Source organism: Lissotriton vulgaris, chromosome 1_1 (genome assembly GCF_964263255.1).
Source record: "Lissotriton vulgaris chromosome 1_1, aLisVul1.2, whole genome shotgun sequence".
In the NCBI taxonomy this organism is placed as follows: domain Eukaryota; kingdom Metazoa; phylum Chordata; class Amphibia; order Caudata; family Salamandridae; genus Lissotriton; species Lissotriton vulgaris.
This window is the reverse complement of record NC_141685.1, coordinates 1,133,502,612-1,133,529,521: the sequence shown is the minus strand read 5'-3', so window position 1 is coordinate 1,133,529,521 and position 26,910 is coordinate 1,133,502,612. Positions and strand designations below refer to the sequence as shown.

The 26,910-nt window shown below is 43.4% G+C and overlaps 1 protein-coding gene across 2 annotated transcripts in view; it reads left to right on the top strand.

Annotated features, from left to right (window-relative positions):
• VAV1 (vav guanine nucleotide exchange factor 1) overlaps positions 1-26,910 on the top strand; it is a 606,828-nt gene that overhangs the window by 471,797 nt on the left and 108,121 nt on the right. For both annotated transcript variants that reach the window (XM_086963789.1, XM_086963790.1), the window contains exons 15-17: positions 6,801-6,910; positions 8,531-8,632; positions 10,840-10,931. In XM_086963789.1, coding sequence (XP_086819915.1) covers positions 6,801-6,910; positions 8,531-8,632; positions 10,840-10,931 — 304 coding nt within the window. The remainder of the gene's footprint in view (positions 1-6,800; positions 6,911-8,530; positions 8,633-10,839; positions 10,932-26,910) is intronic.

Below are 26,910 nucleotides of genomic sequence, written 5' to 3'. Positions count from 1 at the left end.
TGTTCTAAAGAGATAGAAAGTTCTTCTTTTACTGCAAGTAAACCACTTCTGTCTACTTTTCATACACTTCGGATAGACTTCTATTGCCTACCCTCACGCAAGCATTAGAAAACCTGCTATTACCCAGTCTCATCCACTTCTTTCCGGGATATATACTAAGCCTGGGGTTCGTCAGCGTTTCCCTTTGCTATCATACAAGCTCCGATGACTCTATTACTCCCTTAGTGTGACCCTTACTAGGTGATATCAGACCAAGGTTTCTATCAGAATCCCGTTACTTTCATTCATACAGTTTTCCGAAAAGACCTAATTAGCGCTTCCAGTTCCACTTGAACCATGCACTAACCTTTCCTCCCTACAAATGACCTCAGAACGCGATGGATTCTACTCACCATCCGTTATACAATTCCCCGGGGATTTCAGACAACACTCAACAATCACACACAATTGGTTAACAAAACATATAATATTTAGCAGCAATACATATATAAATCATTTAAAACAGTTTTGAAATCGATTTCTTTTGCAATAAAATATTAAGTAATACAGTCAATATTAAAAAAACAATTTTTAGCAGCACATTTATTTTTCACGGTTTATTTTCTAACTATCTTATCTACCTATCTTACTAGTCCTAACCATCCTCTGCTACCAGAAATTACTGATAGAGCGCGCGGGTCACCCGGCTCACCAAACTTTTCCACGCACTGGGCCCTTTGCGTGATTATTTCCAATGTTAACGTTTTTATACTGGGGTGAACCAGGCGATTTCACGCACGCTCTTATGAGTAATCGGTTGGGTGACTCTTACACCACTTTCTATTCATGTACCTGACTTACCACAGGCACATTACTCCTGACAGATCAGGAGCTAGCAGTGGATAGGTGATAAGGGTTTTCCTAAAAGAGAGAAGATTCTACTTTACACATTTGATACCTTTAATATTACTTTTAATGTATAATGACCACAGACACCTTGTTGGTTTTAAGGGTTTTATATAGTATAAGTTTAGGACGAAAATGCCATTACAAGCAGGCAAATGCACAGTAATACATCAATGATAATTATTAGAACCAGAATGTAACTCTGGATCAAAGTGAGTATCATAGAGTAAAAGGGAACACTATAGGGCATGAATCATAAGGAACACTTTTTTAATACAGTTTAATCTAGGGCAAAGACGTGAGGAAAAATCTAATGTGTGACCTAATAATTTTACACTATTTCCTAAACCTTATGCTATCTTACTAACTTCACGGCAACCATACTAAGGGAAAGGGAATAAGTGGAACAAGCTAGATAAACAGTCTGGTTTAGCAATGTCCTATAGGAAGGGTAAAAGTGGAACATTTACTAATAATCAATTGCATAGAATTACATTCAAAGGAGATATGGAGAATATCACAGGCAAGATTTGCTTTAATCAGAGAAGGAAAAGTTGAGAGTAAGTACAGACAGACACCTATGTCAATAGTTACCTAGGTGAGAATGAGGACTAACCCTGGCCACGGGTCAGTTGGGAAAGAACGGGACAAGGACCCTCAAGGTTTCAGGAATACCAGAAGGTGAGCAGGTACAGCTCATGGACAGTCAGGACAGGATACCCCTCAGGTCTGGGTCAGGACTGGGTTCACCAAGGCACGACCAACCCCTTACAGCATCGGATGCAACGCCAGCGTTACCCCCTCTTCTGCACGGAATCCGCCAATAACCCCGATTGGGTTCTCGAATCTCCCAACAAAGTGCTTCGCTTAGCACTTAGGACTAATTTCCACCCCTTGGAGTTTGTGGAAAGTTTCAGGCAGAATGCTCCGCAGCACTCTGTATCAGGCACCTATAGAGTTCGTAGGGTCAGTGACAGGTCTGCTAGTCGGACAAGTCGGACAATTTCTCTAAGCTAAGCTAGGCTATTTATACAAGTTTAGATCCCCAAGACCACCCATAAATGTTGCAAAATGACAAAGTCCCATCTTCTGATTGGTCAAGGGAGGTGGTTTGGTCATAGGTACCACCTATACTGCACGTGACATTACCCCTCCCCCTAACACCTGGTTCCCAGGCCTACGTGTGGGAAAGTACAATAGTGAAGAAAAGGTTTGCAACATTGTTGCGCATTTCAGAATAAAAATAGAAAGTCTTCAAGGGCAAAGGTGCGCCTGGAAAGGACAGTCCCCTTTTCAATGGCCAATCTGGTCAGGTTCCATTGCTGCACGTCCCAGATCTTAGGTCATGTGATGAGTGATACGTCAGCATCAATATGGATCCCATCCTCAATTCAAGGCCCTCATTTACGCGGTACATGAAAAGTAAGCGAAAACAAATTAATAACACAGAATAAAATGAATACACTGTACACCATGACCAACTACTCTTAATCCCTTATTTTATAATACTTATAGCATTAAGAGTTAGTGCAGAAAAGATGCATAGATAAAAGCGGCTTAAGATAGCATGAAGCATGATTAGTGACAAGCGGCCATTTTAACACCACTGCGCATGTGCGAACTTTTCCCTCCAGATTGCGAGTGCGTCACGTCACATGGGTATGACCGACGCATGCGCAGACTGGATTTCTGCAAAGCGGCCATTTTATTAATGTGCAAGCTTGATTATGATGAAAAACACATAGGCAAGCCTCCTAGGGACACCCGTGTGTTGGGGAAATACAAATAAATGACAAACAATCAGAGTTAGTACAGTTATGATTTAAGCCGAGGTTCATGAAGAGAGCAAGTCGCGTTACGTGCGAATCCTTGCTCCATCAGTGGCAGCATCCATTTTGTGATGCTGAGGCTCGAGTTAACTTTAACCGGGGTTCACAGTTACATACATGTCGTGTCCCTCTAGAAGGGTGGAATGCTAACCCCGTCGCCAGAATTGGCGAGGGGTTAGTATTCCAATTCGTATGACACCTTACTCGACATGTTTTGATAAAGCGATACCAAAGTTGGCAAATAAGCGCGAGGATTATAAGGCACTTAAGTGTATATGGTACGCGTCATCAAGGAACAGCTATTAGGACTTGGTTCCGCAAGCTGCAGACGGGCTCAGCTCATGCCAGAGCACCATCTCACATAATTCCAAGCACTCTGCCTTCAGGATTGTTAAGGCCTGCCATAGGAGTGACTGATAGGAATACATGTGTCCATTTTAGGGTTAGATATAGGAATACTATATCTAAAGCAAAGGGTGTGTACACCACCTTGCCCCAGCTGTCGAGCAGCCAGTTGTGTCAGATTTAGATGGCCAGCCAGGGGTGGCATAATACATGCTGCAGCCCCTGGTAGGCCCTGGGTACACCTATGCCCTGGGTACAGGGACTGATAAGGTGGCCCAGTACCAATTGGTAAATGCACCTAAGGTACACGTGTCAATTTAGAGAGAGAACAGCTAGGCTGTGGTTCTGATTAGCAGGCCCACAGCCAGGGAAAGTCGTAAACCAGTGAAGCAAAAAGCAAAAATCTGGGGTGATCATAGGATTGCAGACCCTACTCTCCTACAATGAGCACCACACTCACCGTGATATCTGCACTCTCCTTGTGGAGAAGTGTGGCTCAATGGTTAGAGCGGCAGACCCTGATGCAGAGTTCTGGCCCGGGACCAGGGTTCAATTCCTTGCCTCGGCGGGTCTTGGGATCAAAATTCCACGGACCTGATAATTGTCGCCTTGGTGCCTATTCCAATCATGGAGTCCCACTCTGCAACTCTGGGCAATAGCTTGCTTAATCTCCACAACGGCCCCCACAACGCTAAGGATGCCTGGCCTCCACCTTGGGGGTGCCCAGGAGTGGACGCCTCACAGGGAAAGCCAGGATGGGTTCCACAGCGGTATTCGTACAAGCGCCTTGAGACCCTTGTGGGTGAGTAGTGCGCTATACAAGTATCAATTTATGTACTTGGTATCCTAGGTATAGGCTTTCGGGCCTCGTGCTAGTCTCACCCCGTTCAGGGACACAGTGAAAGGGGCGGGGGTACAACTACCTCTGCTGCTGCAAAAGAATGCCCTGATGCTCTGACCGTCGGCGCTGGACAGGGACCTCTGTATAGGCTTCCATCTGGTCCTCCACAAGGTAAGGAACGCTCCTTCAAGGTGGGAGAAGGGGAGACACTGACTCGATCTCCCCTTCACTGAAAATAACCCCCAGTTGATGGGAGGCCAGGAGGCTCTGCTTCTCCTTGCTCGGCTCTTTGCGGCAGTGGGCCCCGCCCACAATCAGGCTCTATTTTTGCCTGGCTTCCGGCGGCCCGCATCTTGGCTGTGGATCCCGGAATGATGTCTCCATTGGGCCGGCAGACTTTGTCTTCCTTCTGAGGCTGGGCCCTGCCTCCCTAGGACATGGCAATGCGGGGTTGTCTCCCACTCTGGGGCTCCCCCTCACTTTGGCCATCATGCCGCCCCGCCCACAACCAGGCGTAGCAGCGGCCTGACTTCGGTTTTGCGGCACGGCTGCTCAAGCGGCTGCGCTGCCTCTGAGAAGATCAGCATCCCCCAGCCAGAATATCGCTCCTTTTTCTTGTTCAGGAGGCGCGATGCTCAAAGGATCAGGCAAACAAAGATAGAACTTCCCCACAGCAAGGGAGAGGCACCTCCAATGACTCCATCGCTCTCATAACGTTAAATCTGCTGAGTCCTGCAGAGCAGGATCCCCCAAGCCCTGAAGGGGATGGGTCAAGCGCTCACCATACGCTGAACCCCAAGTCACAAGGGGCAGAGCTGGGCCCCACGCAGGCCAGCTCACAGGGCTCTCCAGTAGAGGGGGAGTTCATTGTGGCGGTTCTTCCTGGCGCCCAGCAGTCCTTCAGCAACACAGCTCCAAGCAGGTCCAAAGTTCAACCTTTTCATGGGATCACAGCCCCAATTCCTATACCAGTCAGTGTCTTTGTTCTTCCCTTTGGCACTGACCTAAGCCCAGTCCAAACCAGTTCTGTGGGGCCCTTAAGGCCATCTTTACAGTGCACAACAACCTCCTTTGTCAGTGTAGGGTCTGGCCAGACACACCACAGGGGGTGGAGTCAGCATTGTGGAAGGCAGGCACAGTCCTATTCAGGATCAAGTGCAACTCCTCCCACTACTCCAAATGCAGATCGACCTATTCAGCCTAGCGCTGACTCACACAGCTCCTCTGGAGCCACTGCACCTCCCCAGCCCCTGTCATCCAGAGCCAGACATGCAATACACAACAGGCAGGCCCAAAGACACATATCATACAGAAATGCCCACTTCTAAAAGTGGCATTTCTAAAATAGTGATAATAAATCTGTGAACACCATTACGCAGCATTTATTACCACTATTCCAAACATACCAAACTTTATTGCGCTACTCCTCTCATGTCAGGAATCACCACTGAAACACATGAATCCCAATGCATTCCTATGAGAGGGCAGCCTCACAGTAGTGAAAAACCGAATAAGTTGTTTGTCACTACCAGGACATGCCACGCAGTTGAGGCACATTTCCTACTTTTTGCCTACACCGCACCCTGCCCATAGGGCCAGCTAGGGCCTACCTTAATGGTGACTGATATGAAGTAAAAGGGGAGTCACAGACGTTGCACCTACTTTAGGTGCCACGGCACAGTGGCAGTAAACTGCGCGCACAGGCCCTGCAATGGCAGAGGCCTGAGATCGGTTTCAAAGGCTACTTTGGTGGATTACACAAGCAGCGCTGCAAGCATCAGTAGCATTTAATTTACTGGCCCCGGGTATATGAGATACCACTTTACAAGGGACTGATATGTAAATTAAATACGCCAAACAGGTGTAGACCAATCTTACACATTTACCATAGAGAGCACATGCACTTTAACACTGAACAGCAGTGATAAAGTGCCCAGAGTCCTAAAGCCACCAACGTCTGGCCAGAAAAAAAAAGGAGGAAGGCAAAAAGTGCCAGGATGACCCTGCAAAAAGGGCCAAGTCCAACACAACGTTTTACTGAAAATCGTAGAATGCCATTACAAATGATTTGATATGGTGAAACTTGATATTTAATTAAATGTGTAGAATTATTGTTTAAAACAATGTGCAGATACATTAGCTCATAATTTAAGTGCACAAGTTGACTCAGACAAGAGAAGGTTTTAGTAGATGAACACGCAAACGTGGGAAGATGTAGTCAGACTGTAGTATATTACTCTGCTTGAATTATTCTCAAATTATGTTTTTTTTAAAACCTGGTTTGTACTAGTTGTATCTCTGTTTTTGTGACTAAACAACCATCATTTGAGTCCTGAAGAAGTCATCTGATATAACAAACTTTATGTTGGCCAGAAGTATATGTAATAAAATAATTTTTTTAAAACATTGGATTTACCTCAAAATTGTGCCCCTCTCCCTTCTTTAAATAATATATAAATATGGTGCTAGAGACTGTGCCTGCTGTGTCACTCATTATTCCACCACCAATGCGCACATAAGTGGAGTGTGCACACTAAGGCCCGGGAGTAAAACCAGGAAAGTAGGAAGACTCACTTGTCATAATAGTGACCCCTTGACAGAAGTACAACTAGCTCTCCAGGTCAGTCGCTTCAGCAGAGCATCAATTCTCGGTTACTGTAGCCAGGGGCCAAAGTCACATTTTAGTCCGAAAGGCAGTACCTTAAGCTAGGAGAATAGTCAACAAATTTCAACTAAGAATCAGTGGCCAGGTGAGTACTCTTTCTGTTCAGAAAAAAAACTCTCCTGTTCTCTGGAAAAGCTGGCGATTTATCACAGGGCATGTTGAACGGCTGGATAGAGTCAAAACTAGTTATGAAGGGCCTGTTTTCTTGGTTAACATCTCTTATTTCTGTTCCCAGTGGTCTCACATGTTCCTTCTGATCGAGAGTCATGGTAGCCAAGGCTATGAACTGTTCTTCAAAACCAGGGAATTAAAGAAGAAATGGATGGAACAGTTTGAGATGGCACTGTAAGTCCCTGCAGGGTTATTTGCATTCTATTCCAACATGGGGTGGGTCGTGTGTAACTGGTATTTGTGGTAGAGTATAGCCCTTCTTGCTGCCAGTGAGAGGGTGATGCCAAAGGAGCTCCTGAGTGTCTTTAGAGCTTTAAGAGATTCACATGCTTAGATCAAGCAGCTGTAGTTAAGAACTTAGGGCCCATTTTAAAATGTTATGGACAGGTTACTCCATCACAAATATATCCTGTCTGTCTAATTATAAGTGCATTAGGAAATAATGCACCTGTAATTAGGCAAACGGGATATCTGTCACGCTTGTCACAGAGAAACCCGTCCCCCAAACCCTAAATCAGGCCCTGAGTAGAGTTGAGTTTACATCATTGCATTGGAAAGAGTGCTGCCTGTTCGATAGAGAGCCATCTGAGCTCAGTTTTTCTACCGCACTTCAAGAGGAAGGGAATCCCTGATAGAAATCTGCTCTATCTAGACCTTGGGAATCATATCCACTGGTGCCTACCTGCCTTCCTCTGTAACGTGATGGTGATAAAACTATGTTGCTACTCTCCCTTTCTCATTGGTCAGTGCCCACATTCATACGCATCCCCTGGGCTGTTACGAGATTGAACAATTTGAGTGGCCTTAATGTGGTGACAGGGTTTCTATAACTTGTGCTTATGCTCCTCTACTTTAATGAGACCAATCCGTGAATGATTACACATTGAGTTTTACAACTAAAGCAGACATCATCAAAAGAGCGGACAGCCTGGGAACCAGAACTCAAGCAGGCATCACTAAATAAAGAGACATTTTGAAATGCAAAGCCTAACCAGAGCCCATCAAGCACAGGCACATTCTGGAGTTCAAAGATCACATAGATACTATCAAACAGATGTATATTTTAAAATCCAAAACCCACCAGAACATGAAGCACAGGGGCATTCTGGAATGCAAAACCCACAAAGACACCAACAAAGGAAAGCACATTCTGAAATGCAAAATTCAACAACATCAAAGGCAATTTAGAATTCTAATCCTCAGCCAGACATCATTAAACAAAGACACGTTCTGCGATACTAATCCCAACCAGACAGCAGCACGCATATTGACATTCTGCGATACAAAACAAATTCATACGCCATCAAACAAAGGCACTTTCTTTAGTAAAAAAAAAAAACTCCAAATACCATCAACCACAAGGGCAGTGTGAGATCGAAACCTCACCCAGGCACCATCAAACAGAGGCACATCTTGGAATCCAAAACACACCCGTATATCATAAACAAAGGCACATTGAGAGTATCCAATACCCGCCCAGGCGCAATCAACCACATGACATTATGGAATCCAGAATCAGCTGAGACACTTTCAAACACATTGACATTCTGGCTCTCAAAATCCAGCCAGGAACCATAAAGCAAATGAACGATCTGGAATCCCGAACCAACCTCAAACAAAGGCACATTCTGGATTCCGAGAGCCCACTACACTTCATCCAGCATAGGAACATTCTGGAACGAAATATTTACCCAGACCTCATCAAACAAACAACTATTCTCTGCTATAATACCGGCACAGACGCCATCAAGCAATATGTTACATGAACATGAGCTCTCTCTTCTTTTGCTTCAGATCGAATATTTATCCCGATAATGCGACTGCCAATGCACACGACTTCCAGATGTACTCTTTTGAAGACACTGCTTGCTGCAAGTCCTGTCAGATGCTGCTAAGGTAAGTGCAGAATCCCACGGTTTTAGAGAAGGAGGTCACTTTTTTCCGAAGCTCCAACTTTATTAATTCCATAGTAACTTTGTATTGTGTCGTATTGCGGCATTTACATAGCGCTTACTATGCCTATGTGGGGCACAGAAGCACTTACTTACATGGGCAGGAAGCTACTCTATGCAGGGTGTGTGGCTGGAGGAGTGTTATCTTTGTTTTGCGACCCTATGTGGGAAGTGTTTTCATTTCATACGTGATGACTACCCAGGTGCGGTTATTGTGCTATGGAAGGCAGGACATTACACTGTAGTGGTAGATGAGGTGTGAGAAATAAACATGCAGCTTATGGTTTTCAGTATGCGGGTAGCTTTGAACTGCTCTGAAAGTCTCTTTTATGGTATTTGTTAAGATGATAGCCTGCTTAGCTGGTTACTGCACTGAGTAGTCCAAATTGAAATTTTATTTATAGTTGTGGGTCCAGAGCTGGCATGGTTGGAGATAGAAAAAGTAGAGAGATTAGCTGGGATGGGCATTGTTACTATCATCCCATATCTGAGTGTCATTGTGAGATGCAAAGAATCGGTCTTAGTGTACAGATATTTGGGACCTGCAGTCTGATAGAGGGATGTTGTTATATTGGAAATAGCCATGTTTTCAACTGTCTTCTGAAGTATATATGCTCCTGGATGCTTCTAATACTGCCTGGTAGTGAGTTCCAGAGCTTGGCAGCTTGTACCGTGTAAGCCGTCCCTCCTGCGAAGTTCTTAGGGTAAGGTGGTATAATAAGTGGTGGCAGTGTAGAGTGCAGTGTCATATCTTGTTTGTATTGTTTGAATTTAGCTTGTAGTTATGGTGCTTTTTCTTGGGAGGCTATATGGACAATGAAGAGTGCTCTTGAACATTGTCCTTCTAGCTACAGATAGTCAGTGGAGTGATTGCATAACTGGAGTCATGCATTCCCTTGGGTGAAGTCGGGGAGGAGTCTTGCAGCAGTTAGCAGTTTTATTTTGCGTATAACAAATGTGGCCATACCAATGTATATAGGCTATCGGCAAGCTTAGCCAGTTTGTAATCGGTGCCACCTGGTGAAATAGGTGGTTGCTACTTTAATTAAAACCTCAAAAGTTGATTTCTATCCTTCCCTCTGATGCTCTTCTTTAAACAGTGCCCGTAAACAAGGGCTCTTGTAACATCTCCTTTCAGTGCAGAGTTCCCGAAAATAGTCCCTCTTACTATGACTAGCGTCTCCCTCATGCACAAAGTACCTATAAAGTATTTCTCAGACAAGAGTTCCAGTAACACCTAAACCCATCTTGTGCAGAGTGTGTGTGACATCCCCCTTTCAGGCAGTCTACCTCATACCACTCTATTGTAAAGTGTTCTTGTATCACTCCTTTGTGTAGAGTTCCCATAATATTTCCCTCTTGTGCCAGGTTTCTGTAAAGTCTCCCACTTCTGCTGTTTGTCTAATGTGTTTCTTTTGTGCAGAATTCCCTTAACGTCTTACTCTTGTAAGTAGTAACTTCTTCCCCTTACACTGAGTTCCTGTATTATCTCACTTTTGTGCATTCACCTATCGCTCATGTGTGGAGGGCCTGTAACATGTCCCTCTTTTGCAGATCTCCTGTAATATCTCTCGTACAGAATTACTGTAATATCGTATTCTTGTATAGAGTTCCTCACCTCTCTCCCTTGTGCAGAATTGCCTTTTTCACTTTGGTAGAGTTTATGGGATGTCTTTATCTGTGCAGAGCTCTCATATTGTCACTTCCCTGTGCAGAAATCCTCTAACGTCTTCATCTTGAGAACATTTTATGTAACGTCTCCCTCTTGCACTGTAAAGTAAAGTCTTGTGCAGAATTATTGTATTTTCTCATTCTTCTGCAGAGCTCATATAAAGTCCCCCTCTTGTGCAGAGTTCTCGCAGTGTCGCCCTCTTGCTCAAAGTAACATATCCCTCTTATGCATAGTACCTCTTATGGTTTCCTCTTGTGCAGAACTTCTGCTTTTACTCTCTTTTGCAAGACTCCTACAATGTCTTCCTCTAGTGCAGAGTTCATGTAAAGGCTCCCATTAACTCAGAGTGAGGTATCCTTCTTGTGCAGAATTCCTGTGATGTCTTCTTCTTGTTCAGAGCTGCTATATTATTTCTCTCTTGTTCAGATTTACCTTTTTGTGCAGAATACGTGAATGTCTCACTTGTGTCACCCTCTCAGGGGGGTTTTCTTCCAGGGGTATCGATGCACTCGATGTAAGTCTCCAGCTCACAAGGAATGCCTAGGAAGAGTTCCAGCATGTGGACAGAAAGGTGGGTCCTCATTAAGGGACAGGGCTGGTGAGGGGCTCGGAGGGGTGGGGAGATTGGGGGGAGGGGGTTCAGAGCCTGTTAAAGAAGGTGGGTAAGAGTGGCATCTTTGGAGGGCAGGAATAACAGCGAAACCCCTAACCACCAGAAGGGTCAGCTCCCCATATTTACTTGTGCACTATAACTGTGGCACGGAGACAGACTGTGTAGGCTTCTTCTGCCTTGTCACAGCAAGCACTAGAGTGGACCCGAGCCTGCTTTGCCTCTGTTACACTATGCTGTAGGAGAGAGGCTTGAAGTCGCATTAGTCCTTTCTATTTCTTTTATACCATGCCCTGGACTTGTAGACAGTGCATATCTCTTCCTGATCTGTTGTATCACTCAGGAGAGGCAGACCAGAGTGAACTTCTGCCTCTGTTGTTCGCTGCGGTTTAGGCACTCTGGATAAGCCCTGAATTATTTAGGCCGCAATCTTGCTCCATGACGGCAGAACAGTCTCCATGAACCCCTTGACTCTTAGAACTCTGGAATTGTGCCGTGGTGATTGTACCGGAGAAACACTATTGAGCCATACTGCTTCTGGCTTTTTTCTGGTGTGGGCTTCTGTCTCCTCCTGAGGTTTGTATTTTGTTTTTTTGGTTTGGTGCCATCTGTTGGCACAACGAAGTTCCCTGAATAATGCTGTGCATTTGCACCTCTGCCACGAGTAACCCAAGGGAAACAACCTTTACAACGCAACTTTTACATCGCACTGCCATTACAACGAGGTCTTTACATAGCAACATCCTTTACATCGCATGCCATTACAAGACAACCATTACATCGCATGTCACTAAAACGCATATCATTACAACGCATGTCATTACAACGCATAACAACACAACACATACCATTACAACGCATAGTACCCTTACACTATCCAACACTTACCCTACTGTTGCACCCTCTGGAGTTAGAATAGTAATTTTAACCCCTACACTATCCAACACTTACCCTACTGTTGCACCCCCTGGAGTTAGAATAGTAATTTTGATCCCTATACTATCCAATTCTTACCATAAATGCAATGTAATGGTATGCGTTGTAATGGTATGCGTTGCAAAGGTAGTATGCGATGTAATGGAATGCGTTGTAAAGGTAGTTTCTTAAAATGCGATGTCGTGTCATGCGATGTAATGGAATGCGTTGTAAAGGATGTTGCGATGTGAAAAATGCGTAGTAAAGGCATGCGTTGTAAAAGTATGCGTTGTAACGTCGTACGACCTTAACCCAAGGATCACGACTCTGGTGTTCTAAAATATTTTTCTTTTGTCTCACCACACGCTACTAACATATATCAACAGTCAGGACTTTGTGGTCAGAAGGGCACACTTTCTGTACTCTACTTAATCGAAGTGACAGCTTTCAGTTCACTATGGTATTGTGGACTGACAGTGGTGGCAATGATTAGGTTCATATAGCAGGACTGCCCTTTATACCTGTAACCTCTGCAGGGAGAGTTGCCCTCTACCCCATCTAAACTAGAATGTCAGACCCCTGCAACCAGATCCTTCACTGCATGCAGTGGTGTGTGGATGTCACACGTGGATGTGTACACATAGTGTATGTGTACCAAAATGAGTAAGGAGTATGTGTGTCATGGCTGACTGTGGACACAGCTGATTCCATTCTGAATTTTCTTTGTGCCTATGGTGTACAAATTGAGGGTGAAGGTAGCCTGGCAGGTGAGCAATGTGTATTGCTGGGATTTTTCAGTGAATTGGGAAGCCTCTGTGATATCCCACCCACTCTAGTGTGTGAGAACCGACGAAATTGGTTTCATTTAACGTGGAAAGATACTATTTGCCTGCGTTCTATCCTTTTCCTCCCCCCAAAGTGTTACCCCACCCGGTTGATAGTGTAGAGTGTGCTGCCGTCTCCCTTTCATGTGCCGTTATTTCTGAGCCATAGAATCTCTGTCCCAGCCCTCGTTCATGCTGACATTGAAGACAAAGACTATGGCCCAGATTTACTAAGATTTTGCATCAGGTGCATTTACTAAGCCACGCAAAGTCAATTTGCAATTCTTTACGTGGCTTAGTAAATACAAAGTAAAGCAAGCCAGTGCATAGCGCTGCCATGCTTTACTTTGCATTGAGTAGGCGTTACATGATGGAGAATGTACGTTCCTGTGCATCCATCCATTTATTTTGACATAAGCCCAGATTTACAAACACTAGTAAACCTCGGTTTGCGCCAAAATGGTTGCCCACCTAACAGACGCACAAGGAGAAATATCTTCATTTCTCCTTGTTATTTCCTCTCTCCATTTATGCTGCATTCTGCTACACACAGTGAAAAAGGAATATGCCACTAAGCATTGTATCCCTTTCTGCACATAAATAATCCTACCCGTAACGCAGGCACCCTTGCACCATGGCGAAAGGGTGCCTGCATTAGGGCTAGACAGCTGCATGTGCACCAGCGCATAGAAGCAGCTGAACAGTGCCTTTTCTTGATAAATATGCTCTATTCAGCCTTCTAGCATCCATGCAATGCAGCACAGTACCTTGCCCTGCTGCGTGGCATTTTTAATCTTTCCCCAAGTCATCTCTTTGAGTAAACCTTGGACTGCTCAACTTGCTGTCCTGAGAATCAAGTGCTGAAGGGTTGTACTTGGTGTTCATTCTTGGCTCAACCCTAGTACATCAGAGAAAAACTGGCCCAATTCCCACGGATCTATGACGTTACAACGCGTTATTTTACAACACAGACTGTTACAACGCAATTTTTACAACGCAGGTACCATTACAATGCATGCCATTACAACGCATGTCATTACATAGCAGATACTATTACAACGCATGCCATTACATCGTAAGTATAGGTAAGTATATCTTTTTTGAAAAAAAGTAATAAAGTTAATTTAATTAATTTAAATTAATAAATATAATTTAAAAAATTTTAAAACAGTAATTAATTTAATTTAATTATAGTAATTTAATTAAAAATAAAATTGTAATTAATTTAATTTATTTAATATAATATAATTAATGAAATTTAATACATTTATAAATAGTAAATAATATAATTTAATTTATTACAATAAATATAATTTAAATTAAATAAAAATAATACTTAATATAATTTAATTTAATATAATTAAAGAAATTTAATTCATTTAAAAATTGTAAATAATATTATTTAATTTTAATAAATTAAATAAATTTAAAAAAAAGTAATTAATTTAATTTAATTTATAATTATAAATATTGTAATTAATTTAATTAAATTTAATTAAATTAATTTAATTAATTTAATTTATTTAAAGTCGTAATACCCCTGTACCCCAAAAACCAAACCCAGCCCTAAAACCTAAAAATACCCCTGTACCCCAAAAACCAAACCTAGCCCTAAAACCTAAAAATACCCCTGTACCCCAAAAACCAAACCTAGCCCTAAAACCTAAAAATGCCCCTGTACCCCAAAAACCAAACCCAGCCCTAAAACCTAAAAATACCCCTGTACCCCAAAAACCAAACCCAGCCCTAAAACCTAAAAATACCCCTGTACCCCAAAAACCAAACCCAGCCCTAAAACATAAAAATACCCCTGTACCCCAAAAACCAAACCTAGCCCTAAAACCTAAAAATACCCCTGTACCCCAAAATCCAAACCTAGCCCTAAAACCTAAAAATACCCCTGTACCCCAAAAACCAAACCCAGCCCTAAAACCTAAAAATACCCCTGTACCCCAAAAACCAAACCCAGCCCTAAAACCTAAAAATACCCCTGTACCCCAAAAACCAAACCCAGCCCTAAAACCTAAAAATACCCCTGTACCCCAAAAACCAAACCTAGCCCTAAAACCTAATACCCCTGTACCCCAAAAACCAAACCTACCCCTAAAACCGAAAAATACCCCTGTACCCCCAAAACCAAACCCAGGCCTAAAACCTAAAAATACCCCTGTACCCCAAAAACCAAACCCAGCCCTAAAACCTAAAAATACCCCTGTACCCCAAAAACCAAACCCAGCCCTAAAACCTAAAAATACCCCTGTACCCCAAAAACCAAACCCAGCCCTAAAACCTAAAAATACCCCTGTACCCCAAAAACCAAACCCAGCCCTAAAACCTAAAAATACCCCTGTACCCCAAAAACCAAACCCAGCCTTAAAACCTAAAAATACCCCTGTACCCCAAAAACCAAACCTAGCCCTAAAACCTAAAAATACCCCTGTACCCCAAAAACCAAACCTAGCCCTAAAACCTAAAAATACCCCTGTACCCCAAAAACCAAACCCAGCCCTAAAACCTAAAAATACCCCAAAATTACTTAAATTATTATATATAATTAATTTTAAAAAAATACATAAATTAATATTTTAATTTATTTTAAACATTAATTAAATTATTAAAATAATGTAAAATAAAATAAAAATTATATACTTACCTATACTTACGATGTAATGGCATGCGTTGTAATAGTATCTGCTATGTAATGACATGCGTTGTAATGGCATGCATTGTAATGGTATTTGCGTTGTAAAAGTTGCGAAGTAATGGTAGTGCGTTGTAAAAGTTGCGTTGTAACGGTGCAATACCAATTCCCACAGTTGGGGCCCAGTAACCCATGCATGTCCTCTGACTCCTGAACCACTTCCAACGATTGAGGACAAGCAATGCAGATCACTAGATTCCAGTTCGTTCCAATGAACAAAAATGAAGATTAATAAGTCCTGATTTATTTCTACCACAACCTCTGCTAAGAAATTACAGTTACCAGGGAAGAAGTCGAACTCAACAACCTATGTCCAGACTAGTTGAAGGAGATGTGTTGGGACACGGGTTGGAGGGTTGGAGGGCTCCTTGATGTAAGGCTAGAACACCTTGTAGAGTTCAGGAAGAGCCAGCTAGAGAAACAAGTCCTCTTATGAATGTGTGAATGCTTTAAAAGACCCAGGGGAAAGTTCAGTTGAATGGCCCCAGGAAGAAAATGGTGGAAGGCTCTCACACCCCTTAGGACCGATGTCCTCCTGGTCTTAGGTCTTATCTATTTGTCTCTTCTGGTTCCTTTCTTGAGTGAAGAATATTGTATGCTAGAGTTTCAATAGTACGAAGCAGGAGAAGGCTGATTAAGATAACATATAAATGGAGAGGAAGATAGGAAAGCCCCGATTGCACATGGGTAAAGAAAAAACACAGGGCACTAAATATCTCTCAACAAAATGCACCATCAAGAATAAACAAAAATACTGAAATTGGTAAAACGGACAAAAGAAGAAGCAAGGAAATGATATGGAAATAGGCATAGACCAAGGCGAAGTATCCCCCTGCTCTATGACACAAAGGAAGTACAAATTACTTAACCTTTCTTCATGGATAGCACTTCCCACAACAACACAGAAATGCTCATGAACCATCGTGAATTGAGATAGCTGAATTGTATTCCTTAAAAACTCTTGGGACTTCTGTAGTAATGTTTATTGGCAGTAGGTTTCACTGTTTTCAAAGTATAGAAAAGGCAATAGAAAAGAGTCTTTCGTTTACAAATAGGAGCTTAGAGCCAGCCCATTGCTTACCATTCTTTGGCTTAATTGTCAGTCTCATTTACTGGCACAAGCTGGCTTCACTTTCTGGTTGTATGTTTCCACAGTTTCTGGAGCATGGACCAAGCACTGCTTCATTTTTTGGGACTATCCTTCCTCTCCTTCCATTTATGTCTCAGCCTATTTTGTTCTTCTACTTCCAGCACTTTGGAAGAGAGTATGTGTTTTATAGGTTGTCTTGCTTTCATCGCTCGTTTCCCATGTATATTTACTTTTACTTTTCATTCTCTCCCCTTCGACTCTTCGGTGAAGCATAACAATACCAGGAGGCCAAAGGTTGTTAGCTTTGCTTTTAACAATGCTTTCAAAATACATTAATGTTTTTCCTCTAGTACTATTAAGTAAACACTCCTTAAGTTTATAACAAAGTGCTTTTTTGGTATGTGTTTCATGATTTATAGGATGTTTTATTTAAAAAAATATGTGTTTTAAATTGACAAATACCATTCTATACAATGACAGGCCACACCATTCTAAACAATAACAGACCATTCTGCACCATACAAAAACAAAATGTATATATATATGTATATATGTATATATATATATATATATATATATATATATATATATATATATATATATATATATATATATACACACACGCCTACACACACACACCCCCAACCACCCACTATATCATACCGTACAATGGCAGGCCATAACATAGCTTACCAGATAAGATACAATGACAGGCCATCCAATACCATACTAAACAATGACGGGCCATACCATCCAATACTATATAATGGTAGACCATATCATACTATACCATATGATACCATAATATACATTGGCAGGCCATGCCATACCTTACTAAACAATGAATGGCCATACTATACACTGGCAGGCCATGCAATAATAGGCAATACCATACCATTCTATACAATGACAAACCATAACATACCATGCTATTGAATGACAGGCCATACCATATTATACTATTCAATGACAGGCCATACAATGCTATACTGTACAATGACAGACCATACCATATCATGCATATTATAGAATGATAGGTCATGCCATTCTATACAACAACAGGCCATACCATGCTACACAACAACAGGCCATACCATGCTATACAATGACAGGTCATACTATACCATACAATGAGAGATCATACCATGCCATGCCACTCCATACCATACCATAACATACTATACTACAGAATGACAGACCATACCATATTATACAATGACATGTCACACCATAACATACCATACCATAATATACGACCAAACATACCATTCCATACCATATTTTTGTTATTTAGCATAGACATTACGCAAAGGAGCTAGAGCTCTTTGCAATAAACATAGGTCGTTACATAAGGTCCAGAATTGCAAAGAAGCACTTTACATTAAGCACAAAAGTTACAAAATATCAACCAAATAGTAACCAAAATTGCAGATCTTTAATAAAGGTGCTTAATTCAATTATTCGAGATGTGGGTAGTATAAGTTGCAGCCTGTCGTGGCCGGCAAGACTCGGGGGCGGGGGGGGGGAATGGTGTATGGGCGGGGGTCACGTGGGGAGGGGGGTCACATGGGGGGGTGTTAATTTTAAATAAAGCATACCTTTGGAAGTCTGGTCCTGCGTCGTGTTGTCCTCGCGGGAAGCAGCCGCAGGCTGCCTCCCTCCCCTCAACTAACCCAATTACAACGCTGCAATGGCAGCGTTGTGATTGGCTGGGACGCCGACCGCACAGGGGAGGCCATTGTCTCCATGTAGGCTGGAGAAAAAGGGGAGTGTACATGACTGGTTTGGTCGGCCCTGGGGCCGACCAAACAGTCAGCGCCCGCAACATTGGGCTAGCCACTCCTCTCCTACACTCGAGCAGGACCGCCCACCCGCCTGCCCCCAACCAAACACTTCTCTGCTTTCTTGCAATTGTATTTATACAGTTTTGTGTTTCTGCTTCTCGCACTGCGAGAAAGCAGTGGGGCGACGCTCCTCCGCCCACATGGAGGAGCCGCCCCTGGTTGCAGCAGTGAATAGGTTATTAGCTGGCACCATGTTGTTGGTAACAGCTAATGAAATGGAGATAGTGGTGTATATCTCAAGGACTAAGCCATAGAATAGAGAAAACATGCGCCCACTGGAGGTTAGCTAAGGTTTCTTTAGCTAAAATGTCTTTGAAGTAAAAGGGCTTTCAGTTCCATTTTGAATATCGCCAGCGAGGTGGTGGTGCATAGGTTTGGAGGTAAGATTTTCCATATTTTGGTTGCCTTTCCTGAGAAGGATTGTGCCAGAAATTGTTCCTTTTTAAAGGTCGGGAGTTCTAGCAACAGTGCTTTGATTTTACGCAATGGTTTAGAGCCTTCAGGTAGCTTGCGTTTGTCCACAAGCTAATGGAGAGTGGATGTATATAAGGCCTTATCGGTGATGTTGGCAGCCTTATACATGTCCTTGCTTCAATGGGCAGCCAGCAGAGAGTGATTAGCATAGGTAAGATGAGGCCATTCTTTTGGGCTCCATCGATGAAACGTGCTGCCAAATGTAGAATTGATTTCTCGGGCCTTGAGCAACCCAGTCAAGACAGAGTTACAATAGTTGATTCTGGGGAGCACCAGTATTAGAGCAAGATATTTCAAATCGTGCTCTACAATGTAGTGGTGGATTCCCCAGAGAAGACACAATTAATAATGTGTATTTCTGGTCATAGTGCTGATGTGAAAATGCAAGTTGAGCCTTTTGCATGGGTGAATCCTTGGGATTTGGCTTTGTCAGCGATGATGGGTTTGCTGTTAAAAATGTTGAGTGTGTCCATTCAATATTGTATTGTAAGTGGTGATTTCAATCTAGAGATGAGGAGGAATTCAGTTTTGGAAGTGTTCAGTTTTAAATATGAGAACTCATACAGTCTTGTACGGAGTCTAGTGATGGCAATGTGTGAGATGTCCTTTGGAGAGGAGACCTTAAATACAGCTCAGTGTTGCTTACATATTGAGGATAAACGATTCCTACCTTTCTTTGTAGGACTTCAAGTGGAATACAGGTTCAATTAGGTTGGAGCAAGGACAGATACCTGAGGGGCCTCTTGATCAATACCCATCACTGTTGCTAGACAATCATCAATTTTTCTCCTCTGTGACTTGCCCGTGAGATATGAATTGAACCATTTAAGGACAACATCATCTATGCCCATTTGATTTTTGAGAGTGTTAAGGAGCGCACAGCAGTTTTACTCTGTCAAAGGCTGCTGATAGGTTGAGAAGAATCAGGAGGCAGCAGTGGCTGAAGTCTAAGACTCTAAGTGCATCATCGACCTCCTGCAGTAGTGCTATTTCGGTGCTGCAGCCCTGATTGAACCCAGATTGGTATTCGTCTAGGAAGTCGTTATCTTTGATACATTTGGTGAGTTGTTTCGCCACACATCATTCGATTATTTTTGCAAAGAAGAGTAGGTTGGAGATAGAGAGAATATGGTTGCCGTTATTCATATCTGCAAAGGTTTTTTTGAGAGGTAGGGTGATTTTTCCAGTTTTGAGGAAGTTTGGAAATGTTCCTTGGCTGAGAGAGATTTACCAGATTTGTCCAGTAGGAGAGCACATGTGTATAGAGGTATTTGGCAATGTTACCAGGGAAAGTTGATACAAAGTGATAAGGTTTAGTCTTCATGATATGTTTGAGTGAATCTTCCACCCTAAGATTGTTAAACAGTTGCTAAGTGTCCTTGGATTTATTCACCATGGGAGGGGTATGACGGTCATCTTGGCATGGAAGCAATTTTACTTTGGTGTCAAAGAACTTTTGAAATTCTTTTGCTTTCATTGGTGGGTCATCAAATTTGATGTATTTGGAGGGACGGTTAGTGATTTCGACCAGATTGAAAAGTGTGTCATTTGGTTCTTGGCGAGGCAGGGAAAGTGATTTGATTTATCAAAAAGATATGTCTTTTTTTATAGTGATCTTGAGTTTCGGATACATGTGAGGTTAGTGTGGAGTACAACTGTCTCCATGTCTTCTCTAATATTCTCAAGGTGTTCTTTCCTCATATACGGCCCTTTTGAACTGCGGGGCTGATGGTTTCGATTTTCTCTTTGCTTTGATGTGGCGCTATGTCATCAAGCAGATCTAACTGACGTTCAAGACTGTGGGTGGTCGAGTCATTGACATCTCTGACAAGGCTGATGGGAGGTAGCACCTTCTGTGCTATGTTGCAAAGTTTGCTGATGAAACCAATGTTCTTGGTGTCTCAAAACCAAGTAATAGCTCTTTTTGGTTGTCCCATGGTCAAGAATGAGAGAGTTACAAGCAGAAAGGAATAAGGAAATGATCGGGCCAGTCTACCGGTATGGGCTCATTCACTAAGAGCAGGTCCTCTTTGGAGATTCTTAAGTCAAGTATTCGTTTCCAGAAAGAAAGAAGGTGAACTGTTTAACTACAGAGTCTTCTGTGATGCCCCAGTGAAGATTAAAGTTTCCCAGGAAGATCACTTTGTGAAGATTGGCCATTTGCAATGTATATGTGTTCCACAAGGAAGGCTGTGTTGTCACCTGGCGGGTGCTAAATTGCATTTAATCTGAAAAGGGAACTGTGATGAACATGTAGTCCAGAGTTAGTCCATTGTAATGTGGAAAAAGAGCCATTTAGTGTCTCCCTACATTGTAAGGGGCCCATGAAACATGAAAACGGCTGTGATGCCAACCCTGACTCTCCCTACCCAGTCGTTTCTGATTATGAAGTAATTTGGAGGAAGATCATCAAGTATGTTGTGGGAATGTCATAAAACACAGGACGGGTGACTAGGACCAAAATAAAGGTCTAGTACCTGTGCTCCTAACTACGACTAATACGTATAATCAATGTGGGTACTTGTTCCTAAGTGGAAAAGATTAGAAAAAGGTGGAGAAGTAACAGGTTGGAATCTATGGTTCTGGGGGGGGTCTTCCTTATTTGGAAGTATTGCCCTCACACACCCATGTGGGTGTCATGCTTAATCATTGGGCCTTTTGCTTCTCCTGTGGCCGGTGCTGCAATTCCCTTAAGGGCCCCACAAAAGGGCTCTTTGTCGGAGATCTTTTCTTGTATCCGCTGTGATGGTGTATGCAGGTGTGTGGAGTATAATACGTGAGGTAGAATTACCTCAAGGAAATTAAATTAAACTTCATTCAAAGATCCTTCAGTAAGGTTAAAAACTAAGTCAGGGTAGTGTACACTGAGTTAAGGAGCGCCACTACTCAGTTAGTGTGATGTAGTGAACTGTTGAGTTTTCACTATTCAGGTCGACATGTTTAATGCTCTGTCGGTCCAGTACTGGATACTTACCGTTTCTTCAGGACCAAAAAATGTGTTCCCAAACCCTAATTTAGGATGGGTATCTAGAGCTTTCTTTGACCCAGTCCCTGGTTATGACGCAATAGATCCTAGGTATCTATTTTATGCTCACCCCAGTAGGAATCCATAAATCAACCTAGAAGAAAGGAAAAAGATGTAGAGAAAAGAACTTGAAACATCCAACAATAATCCGGAAAAAATAAAGTAAGGGCATGACAGGAAGGATTGCACCTTTAAGTATCCTGTACCAGTCATGCCCCTGATAGGCAGCATGCTACATGTGAGGACTGGCACAGGTGAGGACCTGGTGGCACCTAACCTAATTGCTATGGACAGCTGGGAGTAAGACCCAAAGTCTTTTGAACACATATACACAAATGCCACATGGTATGTCATTTAAGTGGGTAATATCAGTGCCAACCAAACTATGGTTGAGACTATATATCTCAAACACAAGAAGCTTTTCTGTGGTTTCAGCAGAATTTGCCTAGTTGTCAGTGGGGATGACATAAATATGTCTTGCCACAGTTTAGGTAGAGTTCAACAACAAACTGGCCACGGATCACATAGTGGTGAGGGAGCAACAGTATGCTGGGTGTGTTAAGGTCAGCGACCGCAGTGTTAGTTCTAGGGACATAGGCACAGCTCATGTTGTCTAGGCCATTTAAGCCTATCACGGCACAGGCCGCACATCAGCCTAGGAAGAAGGCTGTAACTACTCCAGCAGTAGAAGGTCTGTGATAGGGAAGGGTAGTATAGAGCAGACCAGGAGAGGCTCTGAGAAGACGCCAGCCATTGAGCCCAATGTCCCACTTCTTATGGAGATGATGATGCAGCCTCAGAGGTGGGCTGTTTATTGGGGTCTGGGTAGCTACTAGAGCCGCAGGTTGATTAACTGCTGGAGTACTGTCCTGGAAGGCAGTCCTTCTGTCACAAGGGGACTGCCCTAATCAAGTGGGTCCATTAAGGAATACAAGGACCAGACCACTGCATTAATGGTTGGTACCCATAGCTTGACCTAGTAGAACAGACTCATGGAGAATGAATCTGTGAACTTTGAGCCATGTGCCAGCAGGAGACTGGTGATTCTTTAGATGCAGAGAAAATCCCTGTTGTCCCTAGCCCACAATGCTGCTTTAGCTAGACCCTTGGACATTGAAAAGGACCAAGACACGTTGTACCTTCTGTTTTATTGGCAGGGGAGTTACCATAATGTAGAGTGATTCTGTGGAACCTCCCCAACTAGTCAAAGTAGTGGCAAGTCTAGAGGTAGGACTATGGTACATTTGATACCTCTACCAGTGGAAGGTGTGTTGTTTGAGAGGGTGGTCATCAACACGGTTGGTCCATTTGAAACCCACTTGACCCCCACCACCACCCTGAGCTCAGAAGGACAAATGAAGTGGCCTCTGCAAAGTGGTCCAAAAGATCTCTGGTGTTTCTTTTAGTTGGGACAAGTGGGGGCAACAGAACCAAGGAGGGTGGTCCATGTGAGCTAGCTGAAGCCCTACCTCCACAGAGTATAGCATGAATCTCTAGGCAGTGGCAGAGGATGTGGAAGAGAAGAGCGAGACACTAACTTCCTCACCCTCCACTCCCTACCTACTGCTCAACGATGTAAAGAAGTCAGAAGATCTAGAAAAGATTTTCAATCTCTTCTCACTGATCCCTGTGTTGACAGCCTCCTGTGTCCATGACATAGATACAAGAACAAGTTTGCTCGTGAAGAGCAAAACTAACAGGTTGTCAAACCTGGTCCAAGAGCTCATCAAACCTGAGGTGGCCAAGATATGGAACCCTTGTGACAAGGCTGAAGAACATGTGATCCTGCAAGTTGGTGGATAGGCTGATCTGACCAGTGGCAGATTGCTCAGCATTTTGTATCCCGGAAGGCCTCCAGCAGTTTACTGCTGTACCTTTTGGGTGAAATAATGTGTTTGTCACTTTTCTTTGCCTACTTAACCACGTGTTGTCAGGGTTGGAAGATGTCTGTGTTGTTGTGTGGCGTTTAGAGCTCCGAGTGAATTTTCCAGATTCATGCCCTTATATAGGTACAATTCACATTGCCCTTATATAGGCATAGAAATCAATCCCTTATTTAGGCATAGCCCATGCAGACCAAATACAGGCATGGCTACTTCCACCCGTACCAAACTTCACAACGATTTCTTGAAAAATTGGCTTAAGCAGTTAGGGAACTTCCCCTTGCTTGAATATTGATTTGTCCAAGAACTCATGTACTTTGCAAAGAACAACTATTCCCTAGGGGTTCTTTCCTGATGTCATTATGCCCAACTTTACGTCAATCTTTGGCATTCCTAAACACCTTCAAGGTATAACTATACATTCACTTGCCATGGCAAACTACGGTGGTTCGGAGCAGTTCGACTATCTACTTGCCCGACGCAGCTCGCTACAGCAAGTGCCAAAGGAAGCCGACCCTCCAGCTGACACACTGATCAAGAGGCTGCCCTTCTCCTGCTGAGAATCCAGCTCCAGTGATTCCAAGCTCCCCTTGCGGGGTGTTGGGAAATCGAGTCCTGAGAGAAAGATACCAGACCTCCTTCATTCTAAACCAAGGTATGGAGCTGATTAGAACCTAGAGAAACCTTTGGTAGATTCTTGGCAAAAACAACTAAACCTATGCTACACAATACTTACTTCTTCCCGCGTACTAGACTTAGGTTAGGTGCATTGGGGTAGGCGTATTTAGAAGCACCAGTTGATTATTTTTAGTCAATGTTATTTATGTATGTATTTTTGTATGGCTTAGAGACCATACAATGCTTTTACAGTATTTTTTTATAATACTCTTCTCGCTGTACGCATTATACTTTGTAGTCTGCTTAACGATTGTAGAAGTTCACTTCTCTTGCATGAGAAAGAAGACTGTTCAATAAACCTTTTTACTGAAAACGCCCGTCTCTCTATTTCTCTGCAAACTCTGTTGAAACGAAGCATGCACGATTGACTGAGTGAAATACTTATCTATTTTTTCCGCGACACTAGAGATATATTTCTTATTCTTGGGAAACAAAGTTGTCATGTTTATGCAGTTGTCAGAAGCTAATCCCTTCTTGTGAATTCGAGAAAGTTTCTAGTGACCTCTGAGCTAGCTGGCACTCACTATTAAGTTTAGTATATTCAATAGAGACCTAGTCGACCTCAGACCTACGTCTAATCTATAGGATGTATTATTCCAATGCGCAGAGCCTATTCGGAATATAGGAACTACACTACAGTCTAGCTTGTCTTATTTTTTAAACTGTTTATTAATATTGAAACAATCATCGGAAAGACAATTTGCAGTTATGAATACTAGAGTTACAGTAATTAGCAAGCCTGCGATACATAGTGCCTCGACATCTCCCGTCCCTCCCACCTTTATCAAAAAACAATCCCATTTTTACACATCACCCACCCTACCCTAGCGTTAATCCCCGGACTCATCATCCGAGCTATCATCATCAGATTCAGGAACGGGGTCACAAATATCCCCCCTGTAAGTATTCCAGGCAGTCCATATTTTAGTCCACTTTCGGGGGCATTTCCGATTCCTATAGACAGCTCTTTCAGTAGTCATGGTAGCGTCCATGTCCCTGCACAAAGCCTCCAACGATGGCAAATCTGTGGCTTCCCACTTCTGCGCCACATTCCGCTTAGCTACCATAAGGCCTAGTGTTGTTGGGTTCCCAAACATTTAGGAGGTTTCTCCGTGGTTCAAGCAATAAGGAAACATTCAGAGTCTGGGACAGCGTTCGGAGGACCTTGCGCCAAAAATCAATTAGTAAAGGGCAATCCCAGCTCGCATGGAAAAAGAAGACCTCATTTCCACATCCCCTTAGACAATACGGATGCTGTGCCCTGCCTATTTTATGGAGTGTACTTCTAGTGAGATTTTAAGCTGGACGAGCCATAGCCTGGCCGGAATTTCCACCTCCCTGGGCGAGGCAAGCGCCGCCTGCCATTCTGTCTCATCCATGTCGCCAACATTATCCTTTAAGGCTGCCGTGGGGTCTGGTTGGTTGTTAATCAGCTTACGGTATGTGAATGAAGTGGCACGTTTGGGCATATAATCTGTGAGTAACCTATCTTCTAAGGGAGATGCTTCGGGTATATCTACGTTCTGTGTTAGGACCGCCAGGAGTGCATGTCTAATTTGTATGTAACGGAATGTCTCTGTAGATGCAAGCTTGTATTGTCTTTGCAGCTGGTCAAACGGGACGACCGTCCCCTTGTCCCATAGGTCGCCAACTAAGGAAATGCCTATGCTGTCCCAGTGCTCAAAACCTCTGCTGTTCCTAAGTGACCCTAGCTGTTTCGTGTCCCAAAGAGGAGTGAGTTTGGTGATGGTCTCCCTCCACCCCAAGTGTGCCTGCACCGTGTGCCACAGCATGACTGTGTGCTTCATTGGGCTCTCCAGTTTCATCGCCCGTCTTTTGTTATATAAGGCAGCCAGCATACTTTCCGTTCCTAGCTGCGCCCTATCTGCCTTGTAGGCAGGGTCGGTATGAGGGGCGTGTATCCACTGGTTTATGACTTTGAGGTGCGCCGCCCAATAGTAAAGGCGTATGTTAGGGAGTGCTATGCCACCATCGTACCAGCTGCGGTGTAATTTAGCCTGTGCAATGTGTGCAGGTCTATTGCCCCAAAGGAGCGTGGACACCAGTGCGGTTATCTGTTGAAAATATCGCGAAGGTACCGGAAACGGTGTGTTTCAAGTGCATATAAAAAACGGGGCAGGGCCATCATTTTGAACAAAGCAGCCTTTCCAAGCAGAGTTAGGGGTAGCGATTCCCAGTGTGCCACGTCTCTGCGCAGTTGCTCCAGGGGGCGGGGGGGGGGGGGGGGGGCTAGATTCTTGGAGAAGAAGGCTGCAGGGTCTTTCGTTATATGTATGCCCAGGTATTTAAACTATTCCTGGGATATTTCCAACGGGCAGTGGGGGGGAAGCTGAGGTTCCGGCCCCTTAAGTAAATACAGTACTGACTTAGCCCAGTTAATGGTATAGCCCGAAACTGCCCCGAAGTCGTCACAGATCTCAAACAGGACCGGCAGAGCGCTCGTTGGGTCCGTGAGGTATACCAGAATGTCATCTGCATATAGGGA